This window comes from Salvelinus namaycush, chromosome 15 (genome assembly GCF_016432855.1).
Source record: "Salvelinus namaycush isolate Seneca chromosome 15, SaNama_1.0, whole genome shotgun sequence".
NCBI lineage: Eukaryota > Metazoa > Chordata > Actinopteri > Salmoniformes > Salmonidae > Salvelinus > Salvelinus namaycush.
Genome location: NC_052321.1, coordinates 31,512,966 through 31,534,221, shown reverse-complemented (window position 1 = coordinate 31,534,221; position 21,256 = coordinate 31,512,966). Strand labels below are relative to the sequence as shown.

Genomic DNA, 21,256 nt, shown 5'->3' with positions numbered 1-21,256 from the left:
CTGGAAAGGAGGAGATGTCCTCTGCCCTGTCAGGAATGTCTTTGACTTTAACTTGGCCAACTGTCATATAAGTACTTAACCATTTCCCATGGATTACAAATATCTGGAAATAGGAAACATGCTTCAGACAAGTGTTGTTAGGCTAAAATTAAAGCTAAGAGAACCTCTTGACTGAGCCAACAACAGACATCCAAGATATTGTAGTTGTAGCACACACTAAATGAAAAGTGACAGTCACTTCCCTCTCCTAACTGTTTTCGGAAAAAATGACAGCTATGTCAAAAGGGCTGGGCTGACAGGAAGAAATGGGACGACAATACCAAAATAAATCGCTAACTTCTGCTTTTTTAGAACATGATCACGTAAATAATATGGATCCAACCAAACCTTCTAACCACAGGGAGAGAAAAGCCAAATCTTTTTTTGTTTGTTTGCACTGCAGGAACGCAGGATTGGACAAATGTACAACAAAACATGTTTAGAATGTGAAAAAATAACATTTCAAATATGTTTTCTTCTTGCACAAGAATGAATTATACAGGATGTTATAATGAACAGGGGACCCCCATGTCACTAATGTCTGATTTATTAGGACAAAGTGAGAGAGGGAGGTAAACGTAGAGAAGATAATAGATCATGGGGCAGTGGGAGGTGGTGTCTGGTTGTAATCAATCCTCATATCAAAGAAAATGTCTTCACCTTGAGTTATCAGCTAGGGGGGCTGATAGCAATTCCACATATCTCTGCTCAAAGCCTCTACCAAGGCTCAGCTGCCTATTTATGTAATGGAAAGTTCCACATGCCACAGTATTTCAGTAATAATTGTCACTATGTGGGTAACCCCTGACATCGAGTTGCTCTTATACGCACAGATCCTTCAAATTAAAGTAATGTAATTCTATGCATATACCTGTGTGTAACACTAATTACTTGTTACAATATTGTTGTTACATAATGTGAAAGCAGCTTTGTGAAAGCAACTTAAAAAACAGCTGCCCCTAAAAACTAACTAATCCAAAGCATGTCCCACCGGGCACTTCAATCTAGCCCGTGAGACATTTAAAATAAATATTTAAAAGACATTTTTATTTTACATTTTTTTTTCTCCCCAATTAGTAGTTATAGTCTTGTCCCATCGCTGCAACTCCCGTACAGACTGTACGGGAGAGGCGAAGGTCGAGAGCTGTGCATCCTCCGAAACACGACCCAGCCAAGCCGCACTACTTCTTGACACAATGTCTGCTTAACCCGGAAGCCAGCCTCACCAATGTGTCGGAGGAAACACCGTACACCTGGTGACCGTGTCAGCATGCATGCGCCAGGCCCGCCACAGGAGTCGCTAGAGCACGATGGAACAAGGAAATCTCGGCCAGCCAAACCCTCTACTAACCCGGACGACGCTGGGCCAAATTGTGCGCCGCGCCATGGGTCTCCCAATCACGGCCAGCTGTGACAGACTGGGATCGAACCCAGGTCTGTAGTGAAGCCTCAAGCACTGCGATGCAGTGCCTTAGACCACTGCACCACTCGGGAGGCCCCCACAAATTGATTTTAACAAACAATTGGTCCCCGAAAAAATACGGCCCTCCGTTGAATTTCAAAATCCCAACGTGGCCATTGAGCCAAAAAGTTTGCCCACCCCTGATCTAATCTCTTTGAAAAAGGCCTGTCGCATCAATATGATTCAGCAACATATATTCTAGTGTCAAAATTGACTACAAAGTGTAAATAGGAATTTGTCGTCATAAATTCAGCCTCGTCTAAAACTGAGCTTTAAACCTGAATGCGTCACAAGTAAATGAAGGTTGGGTTTAGATTACAATGTCAATAATTCATGCCCCCTTTTGCTAAGCTACACGTGCAAATCGCCCCTTCGCCCACCTTCATTAAATGGGGCTCTGTTGATTTGTCTCCCCCAACGGGTTCAAAGGATCATGGCCATTGGGACTGAAAACCCCTATATGGAATGACCATGCCTCCGGCTCAGCAATGCATGCTTCCAGCAGGATGCACAGCCAACTATGGTTTGCATGCCCTGCTGAAGGACCCTACCGTACAGAATACGTGGTTGGAGTTTGTTAGTCCCCAATGGTCACTAGCACAGCTACCCAGCTAGCTGGCTAATGTTAGCCTACCTCAATACAACTTGGATTTGGCTTGAAAACACGATAACCTTTCAGAAGTAGGCAAATAATTAGTAGGAGAACCTTTTGTCATGATTGTGATGTCGCCAGATTGACTTAAGATGCAGTAGCTATAACTTTAGCCAGCTAACTAAGATTGAGGGGACCAGCATATATTAGCTAGCTAACAGTAATGGCAACAGATATTAGCCTACTTGAGCAATGTCATTCCATAAGTTACTTTTACAGTCAAATTAGCCTACAATGTGCAACCCATGTCTATGGCACAAATAAATATTGGATGCAGCTAGGGTGGTACTAGCTAACTTGTGTGTTTATTTAATTTAACTAAGCAAGTCAGGTAAGAACAAATTCTTATTTACAATGACAGCCTACCGGGGAATAGTGGGTTACTTCCGGCGCCGACAGAGATGGCCGCCTCGCTTCGCGTTCCTAGGAAACTATGCAGTATTTAGTTTTTTTATGTGTTATTTCTTACATTGGTACCCCAGGTAATCTTAGGTTTCATTACATACAGTCGGGAGTAACTACTGAATATAAGAGCAACGTCAACTCACCATCATTACAACCAGGAATATGACTCTCCCGAAGCGGATCCTGTGTTTTGCCTTCCACCCAGTACAATGGATCTGATCCCAGCCGGCGACCCTAAACAACGACGCCGTAAAAGGGGCAAACGAAGCGGTCTTCTGGTCAGGCTTCGGAGACGGGCACATCGCGCTCCACTCCCTAGCATACTACTCGCCAATGTCCAGTCTCTTGACAACAAGGTTGATGAAATCCGAGCAAGGGTAACATTCCAGAGAGACATCAGAGACTGTAACGTTCTTTGCTTCACGGAAACATGGCTCACTCGAGAGACGCTAACGGAGTCGGTGCAGCCAGCTGGTTTCTTCACGCATCGCACCTACAGAAACAAACATCTTTCTGGTAAGAAGAGGGGCGGGGGTGTATGCCTTATGATTAACGAGACGTGGTGTGATCATAACAACATACAGGAACTCAAGTCATTCTGTTCACCGGATTTAGAATTCCTCACAATCAAATGTCGACCGCATTATCTACCAAGGGAATTCTCTTCGATTATAATCACAGCCGTATATATTCCCCCCCAAGCAGACACATCGATGGCCCTGATCGAACTTTATCTGACTCTTTGTAAACTGGAAACCACACACCCTGAGGCTGCATTCATCGTAGCTGGGGATTTTAACAAGGCTAATCTGAAAAAAAACTCCCTAAATTCTATCAGCATATCGATTGTGCTACCAGGGCTGGTAAAACCTTGGATCATTGTTATACTAACTTCCGCAACGCATATAAGGCCCTCCCCCGCCCTCCTTTCGGAAAAGCTGACCACGACTCTATTTTGTTGCTTCCAGCCTACAAACAGAAACTAAAACAGCAAGCTCCCGCGCTCAGGTCTGTTCAACGCTGGTCCGACCAATATGACTCCACGCTTCAAGACTGCTTCGATCACGTGGATTGGGATATGTTCCGCATTGCGTCCAACAACAACATTGACGAATACGCTGATTCGGTGAGCGAGTTCATTAGAAAGTGCATCGACGATGTCGTACCCACAGCAACGTTTAAAACATTCCCAAACCAGAAACCGTGGATTGATGGCAGCATTCGCGTGAAACTGAAAGCGCGAACCACTGCTTTTAACCAGGGCAAGGTGACCGGAAACATGACCGAATACAAACAGTGTAGCTATTCCCTCCGCAAGGCAATCAAACAAGCTAAGTGCCAGTATAGAGACAAAGTAGAGTCGCAATTCAACAGCTCAGACACAAGAGGTATGTGGCAGGGTCTACACTCAATCACGGATTACAAAAAGAAAACCAGCCCCGTCGCGGGCCAGGATGTCTTGCTCCCAGACAGACTAAATAACTTTTTTGCTCGCTTTGAGGACAATTCAGTGCCACTGACACGGCCCGCTACCAAAACCTGCGGGCTCTCCTTCACTGCAGCCGAGGTGAGTAAAACATTTAAACGTGTTAACCCTCGCAAGGCTGCAGGCCCAGACGACATCCCTAGCCGCGTCCTCAGAGCATGCGCAGACCAGCTGGCTGGTGTGTTTACGGACATATTCAATCAATCCTTATCCCAGTCTGCTGTTCCCACATGCTTCAAGAGGGCCACCATTGTTCCTTTCCCAAGAAAGCTAAGGTAACTGAGCTAAACGACTACCGACCCGTAGCACTCACTTCCGTCATCATGAAGTGCTTTGAGAGACTAGTCAAGGACCATATCACCTCCACCCTACCTGACACCCTAGACCCACTCCAATTTGCTTACCGACCCAATAGGTCCACAGACGACGCAATCACAACCACACTGCACACTGCCCTAACCCATCTGGACAAGAGGAATACCTATGTGAGAATGCCGTTCATCGACTACAGCTCAGCATTTAACGCCATAGTACCCTCCAAACTCGTCATCAAGCTCGAGACCCTGGGTCTCGACCCCGCCCTGTGCAACTGGGTCCTGGACTTCCTGACGGGCCGCCCCCAGGTGGTGAGGGTAGGTAACAACATCTCCACCCCGCTGATCCACAACACTGGGGCCCCACAAGGGTGCATTCTGAGACCTCTCCAGTACTCCCTGTTCACCCACGACTGCGTGGCCATGCACGCCTCCAACTCAATCATCAAGTTTGCGGACGACACTACAATGGTAGACTTGATTACCAACAACGACAAGACGGCCTACAGGGAGGAGGTGAGGGCCCTCGGAGTGTGGTGTCAGGAAAATAACCTCACACTCAACGTCAACAAAACAAAGGAGATGATTGTGGACTTCAGGAAACAGCAGAGGGAGCACCCCCCTATCCACATCGACGGGACAGTAGTGGAGAGGGTAGTAAGTTTCAAGTTCCTCGGCGTACACATCACAGACAAACTGAATTGGTCCACCCACACAGACAGCGTTGTGAAGAAGGCGCAGGAGCGCCTCTTCAACCTCAGGAGGCTGAAGAAATTCGGCTTGTCACCAAAAGCACTCACAAACTTCTACAGATGCACAATCGAGAGCATCCTGTCGGGCTGTATCACCGCCTGGTACGGCAACTGCTCCGCCCACAACCGTAAGGCTCTCCAGAGGGTAGTAAGGTCTGCACAACGCATCACCGGGGGCAAACTACCTGCCCTCCAGGACACCTACACCACCCGATGTCACAGGAAGGCCATAAAGATCATCAAGGACAACAACCACCCGAGCCACTGCCTGTTCACCCCGCTATCATCCAGAAGGCGAGGTCAGTACAGGTGCATCAAAGCAGGGACCGAGAGACAAAAAAACAGCTTCTATCTCAAGGCCATCAGACTGTTAAACAGCCACCACTAACATTTAGTGGACGCTGCCAACATACTGACTCAACTCCAGCCACTTTAATAATGGGAATTGATGGAAATTATGTAAAAATGTATCACTAGCCACTTTAAACAATGCCACTTAAATATAATGTTTACATACCCTACATTACTCATCTCATATGTATATGTATATACTGTACTCTATATCATCTACTGCATCTTGCCATCTTCATGTAATACATGTATCACTAGCCACTTTAAAACTATGCCACTTTATGTTTATATACCCTACATTACTCATCTCATATGTATATACTGTACTCTATACCATCTACTGCATCTTGCCTATGCCGTTCTGTACCATCACTCATTCATATATCTTTATGTACATATTCTTTATCCCTTTACACTTGTGTGTATAAGGTAGTAGTTGTGGAATTGTTAGGTTAGATTACTTGTTGGTTATTACTGCATTGTCGGAACTAGAAGCACAAGCATTTCGCTACACTCGCATTAACATCTGCTAACCATGTGTATGTGACAAATAAAATGTGATTTGATTTGATTTAACTGCCTTGTTCAGGGTCAAAACTACAGATTTTGACCATGTTAGCTCAGGGATTCGATCCAGCAACCTTTCGGTTACTGGCCCAATGCTCTAACCACTAGGCTGCCGCCCCGTGTGACTACAACAGTGTTCGAACTAGCAGCAACAAACTCAAACCAACCCAGGGCCATAACAAAACATGTCACAGTTGGTTGCATAGTGTAACGGCGTCACCGGCCTGAATCTAATTTGGAGCCAGTCAGTCTACATTGGTAAAGCATAGAATTAGCTTCCAAACGAGATCACCTTATTTCTCTAACTATATGCATAAGTGAGGGATGATCACAATCGTTGACCCTGTTTTTCTGTTAGACAAAGTGCAGTTGGGTGCCAGACAGATCCCCTGGTTATGAACGGATGCCAGGACCTACCAGAAGGAGCAAATGTCCAGAAATATGATTGCAATTGTTTAGTGACATCCAAAAATAATTTCATTCACTGTTCACTTGCTATTTTCACAGCTTGTCAGGGAAGAACTCAGAATAAATGTGCGTCATGAGACAATGACCCTTGTGACACCTCCTCCATGGTTGCCAAAATCTCCCTCGACTCTTATGAAAAGGACACGCCATCATGAGGCCTCTGATAGTGACCCGAGTTACTTCCCTGATGACAAAGATGGCTCCATCAACAATGACAGGTAAGGTGTTTTGTGAATTGTAGTATAAAAAAAACTAGTAGGCTTATTCCCCAGCCAAGCAGTTATAATTAGTCGTCATTTTGGTCATGAAGTGCACTAGCAAAAAGCTTTGTCCTTTCTTTAGAAAAAAATGCAATTTACCACTCGGCCGTGAATTATATCACCCTTTCACAGGCCCTCCCAGTCAACACCACCTCATAAGATTGCATGCTGCAGTTGCTTGAGAGATGTCCAGCTTGCAGCCAAACATGCAGCCTAGAGAAGACCAGCAAAGAGGCCCTCATCAGCATCATGCAGACATGCTCTCGCATTGAGCATTCCTATGAATGGAACAGTCAGACACATTTTTGTAAGTATCCGGCCATCAACCTTCACCTGTCAGCGGCAACAGCTTCCACAGGCTCATCATTTGTACAAATACAGAAGGTAACCCACTTTATTATTTTGATACATTTGATAACCCAATTGTGAAACATAATTTATTTAAACTGATATTATTTGTTGCTTATTTTCTACTTCCTAGATCCATTTAATGTCTAGGGCATAACCTAAACTGATCGCTGTGTTCACTATTCCATTTCACATCGTATGATATCTGAAGTGAAATAGAAAGGTGAACACAGCGATCAGGTTGGTTGCACCAGGCTAATCATAACAACCATTGATAACGTAAGTGTGTGTGTGTGTGCGTGTAACCAGTATATTTGATGAGGGGCCAGGAGCTGATCTACGCTGCCATGCCAATCAATGTGGAGCTGGCAAAGTCCTTACCTCCAGCCACCTCGTCTGCTCACAAACGGTTGTTGATGGGTATACCAGAATTATGTAGGTTTAGTCTGACCTGTTCAAACTTCAACATAGGATATGTGATATCTGACAAACAAACATACTAACTGCCATTGGTATTAGAACAGTGACTATGTGTGCATGTGTTCACAGATGGACATATTGAGCCAGCACTTGGAGACTTGCAAGATGATGTGATGGAGTCCTGATCAACGGACAGGCTTGGTACAGACTAGAGGTCGACCGATTATGATTTTTCAACGCCGATACCGATTATTGGAGGACCCCAAAAAAAGCCGATACCGATTAATCTCTATACGATTTGTATTTCATATACCTTTGACTATTTGATGTTCTTATAGGCACTTTAGACTTTAGTATTGCCAGTGTAACAGTATAGCTTCCATCCCTCTCCTCGCCGCTACCTGGGCTCGAACCAGGAACACATCGACAACAGCCACCCTCGAAGCAGCGTTACCCATGCAGAGCACGGGGAACAACTACTCTAAGTCTCAGAGCGAGTGACGTTTGAAACGCTATTAGCGCGCACCCCGCAAACTAGCTAGCCATTTCACATCGGTTACACCAGCCTAATCTCGGGAGTTGATAGGCTTGAATTCATAAACAGCAGAGCTGCTGGCAAAACGCACGAAAGTGCTGTTTGAATGAATGCTTACGAGCCTGCTGTTGCCCACCATCGCTCAGTCAGACTGCTCTATCAAATCAGACTTAATTATAACATAATAACGCACAGAAATACGAGCCCTAGGTCATTAATATGGTCGAATCCGGAAACTATCATCTCGCAAAAACAAAACATTTATTCTTTCAGTGAAATACGGAACCGTTCCGTATTTTATCTAACGGGTGGCATCCATCAGTCTAAATATTCTTGTTACATTGCACAACCTTCAATGTTATGTCATAATTACGTAAAATTCTGGCAAATTAGATCGCAATGAGCCAGGCGGCCCAAACTGTTGCATATACCCTGACTCTGCGTGCAATGAACGCAAGAGAAGTGACACAATTTCACCTGGTTAATATTGCCTGCTAACCTGGATTTCTTTTAGCTAAATATGCAGGTTTAAAAATATGTACTTCTGTGTATTGATTTTAAGAAAGGCATTGATGTTTATGGTTAGGTACACGTTGGAGCAACGAGTCCTTTTTCGCGAATGCGCACTGCATCGATTAAATGCAACGCAGGACACGCTAGATAAACTAGTAATATCATCAACCATGTGTAGTTATAACTAGTGATTATGATTGATTGATTGATTGTTTTTTATAAGATAAGTTTAATGCCAGCTAGCAACTTACCTTGGCTTCTTACTGCATTCGCGTAACAGGCGGGCTCCTCGTGAGGCAGGTGGTTAGAGCATTAGACTAGTTAACCGTAAGGTTGCAAGATTGAATCCCTGAGCTGACAAGGTAAAAATCTGTCGTTCTGCCCCTGAACAAGGCAGTTAATAGTTCCTAGTTCCGTTCCTAGGCCGTCATTGAAAATAAGAATGTGTTCTTAACTGACTTGCCTAGTTAAATAAAGGTGTAAAAAAAAATAAAAAAAAAAAAATTGTCGTCCAAAATTTCCGATTTCCGATTGTTATGAAAACTTGAAATCGGCCCTAATTAATCGGCCATTCCGATTAATCGGTCGACCTCTAGTACAGACGTCTCTGAATGGAGAGAGACCTGGCACTCAACACATCCACAATGTGGGACTGAAGGTGATTACTAATAATACAGTACAGCAGAAATGTCCAGTATTTGCAACACCCTTTTCATTCCATGTCACAAATGAACTCTGCATCAACTCTGCCTATTTCTACAGATGGAGAGTACTGTAGATGCTATTGCCAGAAGCCAGCCTCAGTCGTTTGATGGCGAGACCAGAATTAGGTAGGTTTAGTCTGACCTGTTCAAACTTCAACATAGTATGTTTGTTTGTCAGATATCACCTAACTGCCATTGGTAATAGAACAGTGACTATGTGTGTATGTGTTCACAAAAACATGTATGGAGCCAGAACATGGAGACTTGCAAGATGATGTGATGAAGTCCAGACTGACAGACGGGCTTGATACTGATGTCTCTGAATGAAGAGACCTGGAACTCGGCATTAAAAGTTTACTCAACAAATTTTACTTGTATTGTCTTTTTGTATTATTTAATTGAATGGCTTCAGTCAATATGGGGAGGGAGAAACCCTGTGTATTCTGCACCAGGATCAGGGAACTCCTGTTGTATACGGGACACCGCACAGGAAGGTATGACCAATAAATTGTTTGCCAAGTTTACCATTACCACCAGACAAAATGCAGATAGGCACAGTATCTGTATCGGCTGAGAATGACAATGAAAGGTACACATTGTTAGTTATATTAACAGAACACTGCTTCTATGGTATTATGTAAAGTTTTGTTTATTCTACATGGACCTGTTACTACATTTAAAATGTAACAAAAAAAGTTTAGAATATCTGCATAAAATCAGCAAATGCATTCTCATATTAATCTGTAGGCTACTGACCTATTCAAAGATTATTCTGGCATCTCACCATACACTTGCCTGTAGTTATTGAACTCAACCTGCAGGAGGTTTGTTTGTTGTGATTGAATGGTGGGAAACAGCTGCGAGCAAGGTTCTGACGATGGGTGTGTCTTGGTGGTGGCAAGGACACACCCACATCAAACCACACCCCCAAGCCAACTCACATTTGACTTCGGGCATGGCCGCAAAGCATTTCTTAAGCAAGCCAAAAAACGAGGCCAAATCAGCGGGTGCAGTTCCCCTTTAATGTAAAGTGTTAGCGGTAATAAACAAACAAACAAAACAACTGTCCACTTTACCTATTGAGGAAGGAGTTACCAAAGGCGTTGAGTTTACGGAAGGGTTTCTTGGGGTCGACCACCAGAGCGTTACCAGGGACAACCCCCTCGTTCTCCCCATACATGACAGCGATGAAGCCATCCGTTGTGGGCTCTGGGCCAATCCGCATGCCTGGGAAGTCCTGCTCCAGCAGGTACCTGAAACAGAACAGAGTAAATCACTACTGTGGACACTTATATTTTGAGATCTGCAAAACATTACATCAATACAACACAGGACTTGGCATGATGGTTGATGAAGATGAGGTAATATAACAACAGCAGTAATGATTGCCTGACTCCAACATGATTACAAAGCTCTGACTGTTGACTGAAACATCTGCACAAACACCAGGCCAACGCCTACTATTACTAGGCCTTTCTGTTTCGACAGAATGACGAAAGAATACTTGCATATGCACATTTATGTGAATGCCACATGAGCAAATACCACATACTATACTACTATGGGAGTGCTAGGCCATCTGCCAAAAGTCGAAATCACACAGAGAGACGCCGTCAACGGCATCAAAATTTGCGTGCGAGAGGAGACTGTCAATTCACATACACAGCACAGCATATGCCAACTTAATTGCCATGAGAATCCATAATAAAACAGCTGTATTTGTTATGTTCACTATGTACCCCTTGTGAATTTAACTCACCTTACATGTACTTATTTTTTGTACCCCTTTTTTCTCCCCAATTTCGTGGTATCTTCTTGACACAATGCCCGCTTAACCCGGAAGCCAGCCGCACCAATGTGTTGGATTGAACCCAGGTCTGTAGTGACGCCTCAAGCACTGCGATGCAGTGCCTTAGACCACTGCACCACTTGGGAAGCCCCCGCAAATTAATCTTAACAAACAATTGGTCCCCCAAAAGATGCGTCCCTCCATTGAATTTCAAAATCCTGACGTGGCCCTTAAGCCCAAAAAAAGTTTGCCCACCCCTGCTCTAAGGCCAAGGGAGAGGGGTGTTGACCGGGTAGGGAGAGTAGGTGTGGAGGCCTGGAGGTCTATAGTTCCAGGGAGTAAGCTATACACTCTCAGGCCCAGGGAGAGGGCAGGCAGGCGGGCAGGGAGTGTACGGCTAGAGGCCTGGAGCCAGAGGTCACCAGGTTTATTGGGGGCTTCCCAATAAATAAATGTAAAATAATGTGAGATGTAAACCAACAAAAAAAAAGTGTGCGCAATGTGCGTCTATGCCATTGGGTTAGCTAGAACCAGTTTTGAAAGTTTTAGGAGTAATGATTAAATAGCTATTGAAATGTGAAAAATTTGATTTGTCACTATGTTGACGGTCCCTAACTGCTGTTGGCGGACATAAGGAAAACTACAGGTGAGTATCCAACCTGAATCTGTCTTTACCTCGGTGAACGTGAGGAGAGTTGTAGCTAGTAAACCCGAGCAGTTTAGAAAGATTCTAGCTATTCTCGTTCATCTACACAACAGTATTCTCTCTTGAAATCGGGGTTCCTCGTGTTTCCCAGCCGTAGCCTGCCTAGGCTATATGCCTATGATCGAAATCAACACAGGTAACCTGCAATTGTTTTCAAATATGTAGCCTATTTGACTGATTTTATTTTACCTTTATTTAACTAGGCAAGTCAGTTAAGAACAAATTCTTATTTTTCAATGACGGCCTAGGAACAGTGGGTTAACTGCCTTGTTCAGGGGCAGAACGACTGATTTTTACCTTATCAGCTCGGGATTTGATCTTGCAACCTTTCGGTTACAAGTCCAATGCTCTAACCACTAGGCTGATAAACCTTACAGCCCAATACATTTTAAACTACATCTTTAGTCTAGCATAGAGAAGATCATAATTCCTCGAATTCCTTTTCTACAAAACGACCCACGCAATTTATCTGCTTATTTTACCAGCATTGCTCTGCATAGACACCAGAAAAATAGACTTGCTTTCGAATTTGACGCGCTATGACGCCGTAGATGCTCGCGTCCCATCTGTTCTCTCATTCGCTCCTGTGCATTCCAAATTCAGCATGTACAAGCGTGTTAAAAAAACACTTTTCGTTTGATATGGGCTTAACTGGATGGCACATTTTCAACCGCCAAGGCAAGACACTTCAAAGTCTGGCGGAGTGCTTGATATATGCCCCCCAAGACAAAAAAAACAAAACAGTAACATTGTTTTTCCTGCAAAGTTCTGGCCATGCTATAGGTACTCAGCCCTTCCTGTGAGAGGATGACATTGTGTCAAAGGTCTTCAAACAGAGGAACGCCAGCTTGCCTTGGCCACATCCACTCAAAGGAGAAGACATGTCTTTAGGAGGACTGTTAATGGCTTTCGACCCTAGTCTCGTCCCATATCGTTGTGTGCAGTCTTGCCAACTCCTGTGGTCATTGTTCTGCCAAACACATCACGTTCAGCTTGAAATTGACCATAGGAGTTGACAAGAGAGCACAAACAGATCTGGGATCAGGCAATGATCAACTCCCCTGATTCATCATTACATTCCTTAGAATTGGGTGTGATTCTGTCTGATGTAACTGAGCGCTGCAAGAATGAAATCAGCTATTGTGTAGGAGAAGTACAAACACCAAGTAATTGTGTAGTCTGCTTAGGATAAGAAACTGTTTTCACTAAAGTAGATTTTTTAAAAATGTTTTATTTTTATCTTGAAGGTCAAGTAATAAAAGGGATTTGAATAAATTGAAACCATTTTTCTTCTTGTGTGCACATAATCTGCAATGTGAGATGTTACCCCTGCGACAAAAAGGGGTGTGTTGACCTAATTCTCAGTATCGTGCATCAACTTTCAGCAGACTGGCAGACTGGCAGCCTACCAGAGGCTCCTTTCCTAAAGATAGTGAAGCTGCATGTCCCATCTTGATGCAGAACCTGCCGCTCACCAAGTTACTAAACTGACAGTGTTCGCTCTAGGCCTGATGAGTCAAAAATTATGTGTTCAAAATTGCCATTGAAACTGAGAAGTTAGACTTTTATAATGGTTCTATTATTTCTCACCTATTGCGGTTGGTTGTTCAGAGACCTGGAGTGCACAAAATACTTAAGTTTCAATGGTCACCAGACATGTCATTGATATTAATGGTGGAAACTCAAAAGCAACCAATCAAGAACAGGCTGGTGGATTAACTTGTTCTCTCTAAGCAATGTTTCCCAACTCCAGTCCTTGAGTACACCCAACAGCACACATTTAATGTCACTACCTCGTGACATTAAAAAAAACATATTTAAGAAGCAGTTAGTGTGGCACCTCCCTCCCCTGATCTAAGGACAATGGGAAGTCTAATTCATGTTGTATTGAATGTGAACATGGAATATTGGTAAAAAGAAAAATTAAGAAACAAACCATCTACAACCTCAACATAATGTTAGATCATTTTCTAACACTACATATTAGGTTGCAGCGGGCAATAACCTTCATCAGTGGTTGTTTCCTCATTTACATGTTGACATAAATTCCCCCCCATTTTGACAAGTCAATTTGTCAAAGTACTTGCCTAGGGATTATTTAACAACTCAATAATTTGACATGCAGGCCCTGTAGGTAAAATACAGTTGTTACAAAAATGAGTCTGCATAACTGTTGCAGATGTCTGGATGGACTACCTTATGAACGTCGTCTTCCCCGTAGAATACTGTCCAACCAGTAGAACCATTGGCTTGCTCTGAAAATCTGCTGCCTCCAACGCCGGTGAATGGAAATCATGAAAAAGGTACGTTTCTTCCAATGGTAATATTTTTTTAGTGTAAAGTTGTTGAAGACCCTCCGTCACAGTTTGGTACATTTCGCCGTCCTTGTTTCTGCCTCCTTGTTCATTATTCACCCAACTAAACATGATGCTGCTGCTCTTCTATGTTCCCAAATCAAGAACTAACGTCTGACTTCCTTATTTTCCACAGCTTTCAAGATTTGCGCAACGATCTACTTTGCATCCGAATATCTCACTTGTTACTTTCAATAAAAGATGTTCTTCTTTGGCCCCTGTATTCCACGGTTGTTTTCCAACTGATTACTGGTCGCTCACAGTAGCTCCTCTACGTGGCGCAGTGGTTCAGTGTTGAATCTGCCTTACCTGAACGGCACCGCCCTTCCTGTAAATGACATAGGGGGCATGACTGAGAATTCAAGAGCGAAAAATACTCTAGCATAGGTTTTCCCAATCCTGGTCTTGGAGGGAAAAATACTTCTGGTTTTTGTTTCTACCTGGTAGTTAATTTTACTCACCTGGTGTCCCAGAACTGAATAAATCCCTGATTAGAAGGAGATGATGAACACCAGAAATGTTTCGGCCCTCCGGGAGATGGGAACTCCCTTAAAAAATCCCACTTCTCTACAGCATCGACCGGCAGTGACTTTTTGTATTAGGTTAGGAGAGCATTTTCGCTAAACCCTAACCTTATCTAATTACCCTTTCTCATAACCTGTTACGAAAAAAAGTGGCGTGTTTTTACGGAATGTCATGACCAGGATTTGTCAGCCCTACTCTACCCCAAGCAGGGAAATATAGTTTTCCAAGTCTTCACTGCAAACTTGTATGGACAATACAGGAGTTTTATATTGTCTAATTATTACACACACAATTGAATCGATATTCAGTGACAATCAGACCTGGGTTAAACAAATACATTATTTGTTATTTAAATACTTATTATCTGTTTTGAGTATTTTCAAATGATGTGGCCTGAATCAACTACTTCCTTTGGATGTATTTTAAAGTATTTTCATTATTCCAAGTACCAAATAGACCCTTGTATCCACAAAGCATCTCAGAGTAGGAGTACTGATCGATAAGTTGATCGATGAGATGCTTTGTGGATACGGGCCCTGGGTTCACATGCATGGGAGTAGTTCAATATTTGTATTTGAAAATACACTTGTCTGTGTATTTTAAAATACTTGCCTATACTTTCCAAGTGTATTTCCAAATACATTCCAATAGTTAACTACTTGCATTTTCAAAGACAAAATATCCAAATCCTTACTTCCAAATGTCTTCGAAAGTAAAATACTAAATAGTATTTGAACCCAGGTCTGATGAGAATACATGTACTACATACAGTATGTAGGCATCTACATTTATGTTGCTTAGATGCAATTATCAGAAAGAAGTGTGGTATCATACAATATCTTCACATACTAACATGATTTATACAGTGAGCTCCAAAAGTATTGGGACAGTGACAGCGCTTTGGATTTGAAATGATACAATGACTAAGATTAAAGTGCAGACTGTCAGCTTTATTTTGAGGGTATTTTCATCCATATCGGGTGAACCGTTTAGAAATTACAGCACTTTCCATAGTCCCCCCATTTTAGGGGACCAAAAGTATTGGGACAAACTCACTTATGTGTATCAAAGTTGTCAAAAGTTTAGTATTTGGTCACATTCCTAGGACGCAATGATTACATCTAACTTGTGTCACTACAAACTTGTTGGATGCTTTTGCTGTTTGTTTTGTTTTTGTTTCAGATTATTTTGTGCCCAATAGAAATGAATGCTAAATAATGTATTCTGTCATTTTGGAGTCGCTTATTGTAAATAAGAATATGTTTCTAAACACCTCTACATTAATGTGGATGCTACCATGATTACAGATAATCCTGAATGAATTGTGAATGAGTGAGAAAGTTAGGGGCATAAATATCATACCCCCCCAAAAATGCTAACCTCCGGTTATTGTAATGGTGAGAGGTTAGCATGTCTTGGGGGTATGATATGTGTCTGATTTTCTCACTCATCATTATTCATGATTCATTCAGGACTAGCCGTAATCATGATAGCATAGCACAGTCTGCACTTTAAACTCAGTCATTGGATCATTTCAAATTCAAAGTGCTGGAGTACAGAGCCAAAACAACAAAAATTGTGTCACTGTCCCAATACTTTCAGAGCTCATATGTATACACTGAATAACATTACCAGACAGCGGCTAAATATCCAGATGGGTGCAATTTAACAGAAATGGCTCCCGAGTGGCGCAGTGGTCTAAGACACTGCAACTCAGCGCTTGAGGCGTCACTACAGACACCCTGGTTTGAATCATGGGTGTATCACAACCGGCCGGGATTGCGTCGTCCGGGTTCGGCCGGTGTAGGCCATCATTGTGAATAAAAATGTGTTCTTAACTGACTTGCCTAGTTAAATTAAGGTTACATAATACATGACCTGAATGTACTCTATCAGACCGGTCATACAGAATGTTGAATTGTGTCTATATGACACATTTCTACGTGCAGCTATCTAAACACTACAGTTCACTGAGGGTGTCTGGACTTGTAACTGCGTTGTCAGGTTTTCTTGAAAAGTCACGTGGCGGTTGTCGCCTACCCTTGGTGGAAAATATACAGTAGTAGACCTATGCTTCTGTACTATCCTGACATCTAGTGGAAGGAGAATATAGACTTTTTCCTATGAAGCAGTGGTCACCATATCCTGGAGAGCTAGCTACAGTCTGCGCAGACTTTTTCCCCACCCATCACTAAACATATCAAGACATCAATTAACCAACTTCACTGTAGTTTTCTTGATTCAAAAGAGGCAAGTGTGGCAGACCAGTGTCAGTCATATAATAAAATGAGACAAAGTAGGTATTACGCAGTGGTCTAAGGCACTGTACCACAGTGCTAGAGGTGTCAATACAGACCTTGGTTCAATCCCGGGCTGTATCACAACCGGACGTGAGTGGGAGTCTCATAGGGCGGCGCACAATTGGCCCAGGGTCGTCCTGGTTAGCGTTTGGCCAGTGAAAACAGTCATTGTAAATAAGAATTTGTTATTAACTGACTTGCCCAGTTAAATAAAGGTTACATTAAAAAATATTAGATATACATATTTTGATTGCAGCCATTCCATCTACCCCTCCACATTTTAGCTCCCATTGCCTATGCCTTTACAACTCACTCAGGATCATCTCCCACCTCAACTCTTTAAGCCATTGACGACACCTCTCCAACGCACTTTGTCCTGGGCTGTCTTGTCAATCTTGTTCCATCCCGTGCCTGATCTTTTGGGGTCTGCTTCAAACTCCCACCACAAGGTGTTTCTCTGGTGCCCACTTTTCAGTTTCCATTGTGGGTTCCAGGATAGTGCTTGCCTGGTGATGTTGGAGGAGGCTTTCAGAGTGTGTGGCCAATCCATCTCCATCTTCTCCTTTGGATCCCCTCCTCCACAGGAACCAAACATCATAGCCAAGAGACAAATTCAAGTTCTTTTAAACAATTTTAATATTACACATTCAAAACATAACTTGTGCAAATAACATTCTCCACCAACCATCACGAAAACAAGTCCACTTTGTCACTTTATGTCTCAGCTCAATCAACATGGTTGGAGTTTGAGGCATTTTGCTTTCCCAACTGTTAAAAAATAATAATTAGCATGATGCACAGCATCCGTTTTGAACATTACAAAAACAATGTGTAAGGTATTGGTACAAAAAGCGGTATAGAAGTAATTTACAGATCTATATAGATCTTCAGAAATGAAAGACTATTCCTGTTAACTCCACAAAGCAGTGGCATTCCTATACCAGTGTGTATCCATTCCTTTGTGCCATATTTGTGTCTGAAATAGCACCTGAATCCCTATGAAGTGCACTACTTTTGTCCAGCTCTGGCCAAAAGTAGTGCACTATATAGGGAATAGGGTGCCGTTTCAGATGCAGACTTTGCACACTGCCTAAGTACCAGGTCCACTAAAACCAAATCTGAAATAAGAGCCTGCACACAAAACACTACTACTCACACAACGCCTGTTAATAAAAGCTTGTCGATCAACAACGTTCTCCAACACCATCACAACACTGGAAACATCCATACTATACGTTACATTCTGTACTTTAACAATGCAATAATACAACCAAACTTCCCCATCAATGCAAACACAACAAGGTAAAGTATTGTATCTCCTTATCCAACATGTCATGTGGGATTGTCTCTTCCGGCTTTCATTTAGAAATGTTTCATCAAACCAAGTCGGAGTTCTCCTTAGTGATATTTGATGTCTCCTGTAATATTTGTCTGTACCTCGACTTGCGTTGGATGATGCGCTGTCCCACTCATGTTCTTCAAGGCAGAAATGATTAATGTCGAAGTAAATGTATTCACTATCTCCATTCTATATGATCTTTAGTTTTGGTAGATTGCCATACATACATACATAATGGGTCCACGTAGTTTGATGATGGTTGCATCCTGATAACTTGGCTTAGAATGATCCACTCTCCATGCCATTTATACCTATCCCTGCTCTTAGTAACATAGACATTCTTTAGACTTATACAACGGGTGGGTCTAATCCTGGACACTGATTGGTTAAAACCACATTCAAGCCGGTGTCTATCCCACAAGTTACCACCGGCTAAAACTATGACGTTAAAATGCCTATTTACTGTTCCATCTCACTGCGCAATCCACTGTCTCATCAGCCCAGCCAGACAATTTATTAACTTGTTCTCCACTGTAAAAAGCATCTAGACATTCTCCCATTTCTTTTAGACTAGCAATTGGTTTTCAATAGCAGAGATTTGTATAAACCTTGCTGTCTGTCTCTCTGACATTTGCAACATTGTTTCAATATTGAAATTTGATCTCCAGCTGTCCCATAGCAATGAACATGTAGGGTCGGGAGTCGGGATGAGACAGACAGGCAGACAGATTTTATCAGCCAGTCGAAATCATGAACCACCATATTTGTTATGGATATATACAAAGAAATGTCAACAGAAAACAGGTCAAACAAAATCCTGCTAGTTCAATCTTTCCAGTTTCAGTTTGAAGTGACTGGGTTAGTTGTGTTGTTGGCTAGCTCCTCTGAACAAGTGCCCTGACGAGAGAGCACATTTTCTATGCCAGTTGAAATTGAACATCATTAGCTCATTGTTATGGATGCATCCAAATAACGTCACTAGAAAACAGCTTAAACAAATGCAAATGCAGCTACGTTGATCTTATTCTAGCTGCACTGTTTGACATGACTGTGTTAGCTAAAGTTGGCTAGCTAGCAAGGGATAAGAAAGTTGCCAGCCATCAACGAAATCCATAGATTTAGAACAAAAAGACTTAACTGGGTCGTGCCTCTGGCAACTGAACCAATAGAACAAAGGACCAGCTGGCTTGGGTAGCAACCCTAGATTTCTGTCGGGACTATATCTCGTGGAAGGATGAAACAATATAAATTAATCAAAATAACGTTTTTATGAAAATATGTCAATCATTATTTGAATACGTTGGTAACCCGTTGTATAAAAGTGATAAGGCCCTCGAAGACGGTGTTTGGAGGACATATTGGCACGGTTTGCCTAACACCCGTGCAAATATATCCTCCAAACACCGGCTTCGAGGGCATTATCACTTAATTAAACCACCATGCTCACTGCTCTATTTAACATTCAGCCTGGTTGCCACTGGTGACCAGGGTTGTGGAGTAATGGATTACAAAAAAAACATTAACTGTAATCCATTACCAGCAAAAATATTGTAATCAGATTACAGATACTTTTGAAAAACGCTATGATTATTTCGAGGATTACATATAAATTCAGAAAGGAGGTTTGCGAAAAGAAATCTTTGACACTTGTTTTTTCAATGCTGATTTGAATGTCATTGAGTAAACAGGTGCACGTTTAAGTTTGTTCCACCTGAGCGAGTCTGACCACAAGTCAGAGAACACTATGATGACACACAAAATGTGTTTGATGGATCGCAGGAAAAGAGCAGGAATAGGCTTTTGTAGGCTACAGTCCAAGCGGTGTCTGCCAATGGTGCGACAGCAGTGGTTTAGTCAATAGCAATACGGATATCACTTGTAATTGATATCTACATAGCTCATTGATGTAAATCACACTGCTGCTCTCTCATTTCGCTATTTGCGACTTACGGATTGTGGATGGCTGTTCACAAATATAAATGGGTATTTAAACCCAATGGTTGAATTCAAAAAGTTTAAGCGGCATATCAATCATTGCTTTTGAAACCAGTGGACAGCCAGTGAAAATATGCTCTTGCAACAACTGCTTAGTGCGGATCCCAGCCTATGGAATAAAAGTGGGGCTTTTATTGCTCAATCTAATTCATGCCGATAAAAAAATAAAAAAATCCATTGATATTTGAGGAATATAACTTATAAATGCCTCATAAATGTAAACAAACACGGTATAGCCTCATAACATGGTTAAAACAATGTTGATATCATGGATGGTCAGTCCTTGCATCCATAGCTGTGTCTTAATCTGAGAGTGGTTACATTTCACCAGTCCCATCCCTCAGCTTTTTACCAAAACAGAGGCGGGGTGACCGTTTTGTTATTGTTTCATCTGTGGATTTGCCCTTTAAACAGCTGCATATTATCAAGATATTAAAGTGTCACCAACAAAAAGGTAAACAATTGGCCTACAGCAAATGGCATTAATTTTTAACATGTAAATAGCACTTTTCAGTAGTGCTCAAAGCATGCCATTCCATGAGTGCAGCATTTATTTTTGAACTCGAATCAATGAGCCCAATAACAAAATCAAACAACAGAATAGGGCTGGCTAATAAATCCTTAGTTTTGGGGTTATGCTCAGGTAAATATTTGGCTAATCTATACTTCCATATTTCCAAGTCCTATTCTTGAAGATCAAGGGGTATAACATTTATTGGAATGACTGGAAATCTGACAGAGTTATGTTATTAATGTAAAGATATAATTTAAATCGTATTATTGTATGTAGTAGAAAGCGATGGGTTAGAAGAAGCCTACATAACCAACCCATAAAGTAAAATGTAACATCCATATAAGGCCAGCTATGTAAACTTTAACATTGATTTATCCTGCAATAGATGTTGTTCAATTGGTAACATACATTTGTCTTCTTCTAATGCCTCTTAAGGGGAAAATAATCTAAAAGTAACT

At 42.2% G+C, this 21,256-nt stretch overlaps 1 protein-coding gene across 1 annotated transcript in view; it reads right to left on the bottom strand.

The window, feature by feature from the left end:
- LOC120060430 (EH domain-containing protein 4-like) overlaps positions 1 to 14,424 on the bottom strand; it is a 28,314-nt gene extending 13,890 nt beyond the window's left edge. The window contains exons 1-2 of the mRNA XM_039009746.1: positions 13,968 to 14,424; positions 10,353 to 10,529 (exon numbers count right to left, since the gene is read on the bottom strand). Of these exons, the coding sequence (XP_038865674.1) occupies positions 10,353 to 10,529; positions 13,968 to 14,197 (407 nt within the window). The 5' untranslated portion in view covers positions 14,198 to 14,424. The remainder of the gene's footprint in view (positions 1 to 10,352; positions 10,530 to 13,967) is intronic.
- Positions 14,425 to 21,256: the final 6,832 nt, after the last annotated feature.